The sequence below is a fragment of the Helianthus annuus genome, chromosome 7 (assembly GCF_002127325.2).
Source record: "Helianthus annuus cultivar XRQ/B chromosome 7, HanXRQr2.0-SUNRISE, whole genome shotgun sequence".
Lineage (NCBI taxonomy): Eukaryota > Viridiplantae > Streptophyta > Magnoliopsida > Asterales > Asteraceae > Helianthus > Helianthus annuus.
This window is the reverse complement of record NC_035439.2, coordinates 143950302-143955358: the sequence shown is the minus strand read 5'-3', so window position 1 is coordinate 143955358 and position 5057 is coordinate 143950302. Positions and strand designations below refer to the sequence as shown.

At 34.2% G+C, this 5057-nt stretch overlaps 1 protein-coding gene across 1 annotated transcript; it reads right to left on the bottom strand.

Moving 5' to 3' along the window:
* Positions 1–1879: 1879 nt before the first annotated feature.
* LOC110929770 (LOB domain-containing protein 12) lies at positions 1880–3474 on the bottom strand. Its single transcript, XM_022172947.2, has 2 exons — positions 3282–3474; positions 1880–2451 (listed from the first exon to the last, which is right to left on the bottom strand). Exons 1-2 carry the CDS (start codon positions 3438–3440, stop codon positions 2053–2055), a joined length of 558 nt encoding a protein of 185 aa, XP_022028639.2. The 5' UTR covers positions 3441–3474; the 3' UTR covers positions 1880–2052.
* Between the last annotated feature and the right edge of the window lie 1583 nt (positions 3475–5057).

Sequence of the window (5057 nt, the reverse complement as noted above, 5' to 3'; positions counted from 1 at the left end):
TTGTTTATCCATTTATTTAAGCGGGAAAAACAATTGAGAGCACTTCAGAAAGCGCCATGTGTCCTTCAAATGGTTTACTTTATTATATGTATAGATTTGTTTAATAAATTTCTTTTAATATTAATATTAATTAATACCAATATATAGATATCATTTATTTTAAACTCTATCTTTATCTAAAATTAATAAATAACTTCAATTTTGCAATTTAGACCCTTTGTTTTTTGACTTTTAACTCAAAGTTTTCCATCTTTTGCAATTTAATACCAACTCTTTTTTATTTTCAATTTTGGTCCACCATACTTTTCATCTTTCCCAAGTTTTTTGTTTCGTTCTAAATTTTGTGAGTTAACGCACCGCAACGGCGTGTGGGGTTCAACATTTTTCGTATATTTTTTTCCTGTTTGACTGGCCCGTCGCGTCACATCTATTTTTATGCGTTTAACAAGTTCGTCCAACACGCGGGTCCTGGATGGACTTAGTTATTTTTTTATGTTTTACGTTTCGGTTTAATTTCTTAGCAACGAGCGTGCGTGATTCAAAGATTTTACGTCTGCTTTTCGCTCGGCTTTATTTTTTTTCCCATTTTTATTTATTTTGTTTTTACGAATTTTACTGGTGTTAGTGATCACTGACAATGGTATAGTATTGCTTCTACTTAACATAGTTTTATGATAACCGCTACAACGCAAGGGCTTAATACTAGTATATAATAAAGACGTGTGATAAAAGTAAAAGTATCCACTAGGCGCAAATAATTATCTAGTGATTTTTTTTTTTTTTTTTTGCTAAAAAACGTTACACATTTGACTAATAGCGATTGACACGTATCAAGAAACGAAGTGTTGCAATTATACACTCTATAAATAAGCAACAACTTTAAGCTTAGGGTAGTTGTACCCTTGGTTTTGGGTGGTTTTCAAAAAAAAAAAAAAATAGAATTTTACTTCTTAACCCAAGTCTTTCTATTTGTTACAAATTTAACTTACAAAATTGATTTTGTTCTTCTTAAAGCCAAAACTTTTCTTCTTTTACAATTTAACCTTACAACTTTTTTAATTTTCATCTTTCGCAAAATTTTTATTTACGTTTTGTACTAAATTTTACGAGTTACCACGGAGCAACGTGCTTGTGTGATTCAACGTTTTTACGTTTCGTTCATAATTTTGCGAGTTAACACGACACAACGTCCATGTGTAGTTCAAGGTTTTTACGTCTATTGTTTTTCATCTTACTGGTTCGTCACAACGCGTGGGTCATCGATCAACTTAGTTATTTTTTTATATGTTCTATGTTTCGGTTTCTTGCAATTTTAACCTCACAAAATTGAATTTTTAATTTTAACCCAAACTTTTCATCTTTTGCAATTTAACCACACTACTTTTTTACTTTCAACTTTGATCTCTTATACTTTTCATCTTTCGCAAATTTCCGTTTTACATTTCGTACTAAATTTGCGATTTAACACGGCGCACCGTGCGTGTGTGGTTCAACGTTTTTACGTTTCGTTCATAATTTTGTGAGTTAACACGGCGCAACGTCTATGTGTGGTTCAAAGTTTTCACATCTATTTTTTTTCTCATTTGACAGGTTCGTCACAACGCGTGGGTCCTAGATCGACTTACTTATTTTTTATATGTTCTATGTTTCAGTCTATTTCTTTGCTTTAAACGTAACAACTTTAGCGTTGGTGGTCGCTGACGATTGTGTGCATTTATGCTATTTGACATGGTTTTACACCCCGCCGCAACGCGGGTGCGCTTAATTCTAGTTTTTATTATTTATTTTGTACGTTGAGTATATAGTTTTTAATAAATATTGGCATATGCTATGGTTGACTACATCAAACTTACCTATGTTTTCAAACATTCACCTGCTCTTAACTTGCTATGTTTTGTTGTCTTGCTTTATTTCTAGTAAAGACAAAAACCCAGGTGAGAAATGAGAATCACTCACTTACACACCCATGCAAAACACATACAAGAAGCAACTAGGAAGACTTAAAACAAGTCAACGCCCAAGATTTATAGCTACCTCTATATATATATATAATCATGTCCAAAGAGAAGATGATTCCCTCTTTAGATCGTCATAGGCGATAACACCGTTAGAAGTGAAGTTGAAGTATTGATTATTCGGATTAGTGATGTTGTGTAGACATGAATATGATATGTCATTTGAAGCAACCTTCCGGTCTGTTGTTAACATGTTGTTGTGTGTAGGGTGGACCGGGACTAGACCATTAGTCGGTGTTGGTGCAAGTGGCTCTTGTTGCATTCGGATGCATAGTATCTCGGCATGAGTAGTGGCTAACTGCATTTGCAACTGTGAAACTTGGTTTTGTAAGTGTGAAATCTCTCCTACACATCCATACACTGGGTCTTTCGTTCTGGCATTCGCTTCATAGACTAGGCTGTTCACCGCATCCTCTCTTTGATGAAGCGGAAGGCCCTACGAAAAGCATTATAAATTTAAGGAATATTGGATTTTAATAATCCCAACTATTCGCCGTTGGCCGCCAACAGTCCCAACTTAAAAAATAACCACTAGCAGTCCCAACTATTGACATATTGGCCACCAATGGACCCTGACTAAGGAAACCCTAACACCGTTAGTCTTCGGTCACCGAAAAACTGTGTTTGTCCAGAAAAAGGTTTCTAAAGGTCCGAGCTAAGGTTACAAAGAAGTTTGGGATGAAATGTTGAGTTTTCCGGCCAAAAAGTTGAGTTTTTCGGCGAAAAAGAAGTTTTCCGGCGAAAAGGAGTTTTCCAGCGACTTTAATAATTGGGGCTTTTACTAGAAAAAGATTCCCAAAGGTCCATAATAAGGTTACAAAGAGTTTTGGGAGAAAAATGTTGAGTTTTCCGGCCAAAAAAAGAGTTTTCCGGCCAAAAAAGTTTTTCAGCGACCGGAGACTAACGCCGTTAGAGTTCGGTATTGAAAGCCAATATGTTAAAAGTTAGGACTGCTGGTGGTTATTTTTAAAGTCGAGACTGTTGGCGGCCAACATCGAATAGTTGAGATTTTTAAAATCCAATATTCCTAAAATTTATCAATGTGTGTATATATATCATTAGTTGAAAATATTTATCAATGTGTGTGTATATATATATCTACTAGTTGAAAATATCTTTTATAATTTATTTTAACACCACCAATAAGAAAACAACAAGAGGATGCATGTGTTTTTTTGTGTTTAAAAAATGTTACACCCTATTTGTTTTCACATTCTTATATATGAAAATAGGTGGTTGTAGCAATATAGAAGATGTTACAAATACCTGTAACATTTTGCTAACATTACTAGCACCAAAGACTTTGTGAACAACCGCGAACTTGTGAGGGTCGTTAGATGGAAAATAGGGTGCGAAAATGCAGTCCTTGATACATCGTCTTCTTAGTAATTTGCATGATGCACATGGAGAATGGCCCGGTGCCATTTTATGTAAGTGAGAAATAGAGATGAAGAGAATGACAAAGAGGAACAACACCCAGGCTATTATAGGCAGATATATATGAATGAATGGAAGTAAACTCTTGTGTTTATTTATATTAGTAGCAACAGTGTGATATTGTATTATTGTACTATAGAATATGCATTTAATTATATAATACATGTGAGACACAAAGATGGGACATGTTTCATTTCATGTTGTTGTATAACATGATGGGATCTCTTAGATGTACATGTTGCATTGTTGTACAATACTGCATACATGTTATAATCCGGTTCGAATATGTGTAATATACAGTGGCTGATCTAGAAAATCTTTATAGGGGTAACGTTTAAGAAAAAATGGGTAGCAAAATCGAAAAACGTCAATTATTTCCAAAATTTACACTAACGCCGGAGCGTCAATAGGTTCATTGATTTACAATATGTGAAAACGTGGGACCACCACTGGTTATTTTTGAAGTTAGGACCGTTGCCGGCCAACGGCTGATAGTTGAGATTATTAAAATCCATAATTCGTTTATATATTAACAAAATTTTCCCACTATTAATTTACAATATTCTTTTGTGAGTTATTTTTACTATTCAATTATGTGCAAGGGTTTTTAGCTTTCTTAAGAAGTGATTGAAGCATGGATAATTTGGGTAGTGTTGCATATTTATGTAAAAGTTAAAGGGTATAAAAGTGAATTTATACTCACGTGCATGTCACACAATGCCTTACGGTTAATTTCTAATTTTCTTAGTCTAAATTTCCAAATAATATATTCTTTTATATTAATTTTTGTATGTATTAAGAGGGAAACATGCCTGTACAGCTATACTCACAAAATGGCGCTATTCGCAAATTGTATGCTGTCACACGGCGGTCTTTTTATTTTCTAATACTAGAGTTTTCAAATTCCTTTATTTTTTTTTCTTTTTAATTTTACTACTACTAGTAGAGTGTTCGCGTGATATGGCGGAAGTGATACTTTTGTTAGGATCTGAGTTTCTTAGATTGTGTTGTTTAATAGAAATGGAAGATGAAACAGAGATTAATGTGCAGCGGAAATGGAAATAAACTTTAACACACAATCAAAAAAGAATAGTTTTCAGCAAACATGATTTTATTTAGTCGAATGATTGTATCAATTACAAAGATCAACTTATGCATGCATGCAACTAAACTCCCCCTCAGTCTGAGCTCACTGATTTGTTCGTACAAGATGACTTGGTGCAAAAGAGCTAATAGAACAGTACATGTACTGTTCTATTTGTAGTACAACTCAAAGCACTGAGCATCTTAGCTGACATCACCTAGATAGTGACATCTAACAACCTCTAAACACTGATCATACATAAACACTGATTACAATAAACACTGATTCTATAAAACACTGATGCAGATTCCCACTGTTGTAGCCTAAGCACTGATTTTGATGATCAGTGCTTTCTTCAAAGGGTGATCAGACCTTGAGTCAGCAGTGCTTTAATCTTCATCAGTACTTGAGAGACATCAGTTGTTATAGCTTCAGTCTTTATACTTTAGCAGGTCTTTGACAAACAGTTGTTGAGAAGGATCAGCACCTAGAAGTCATCAGCTGATAGATAACCACTGTCA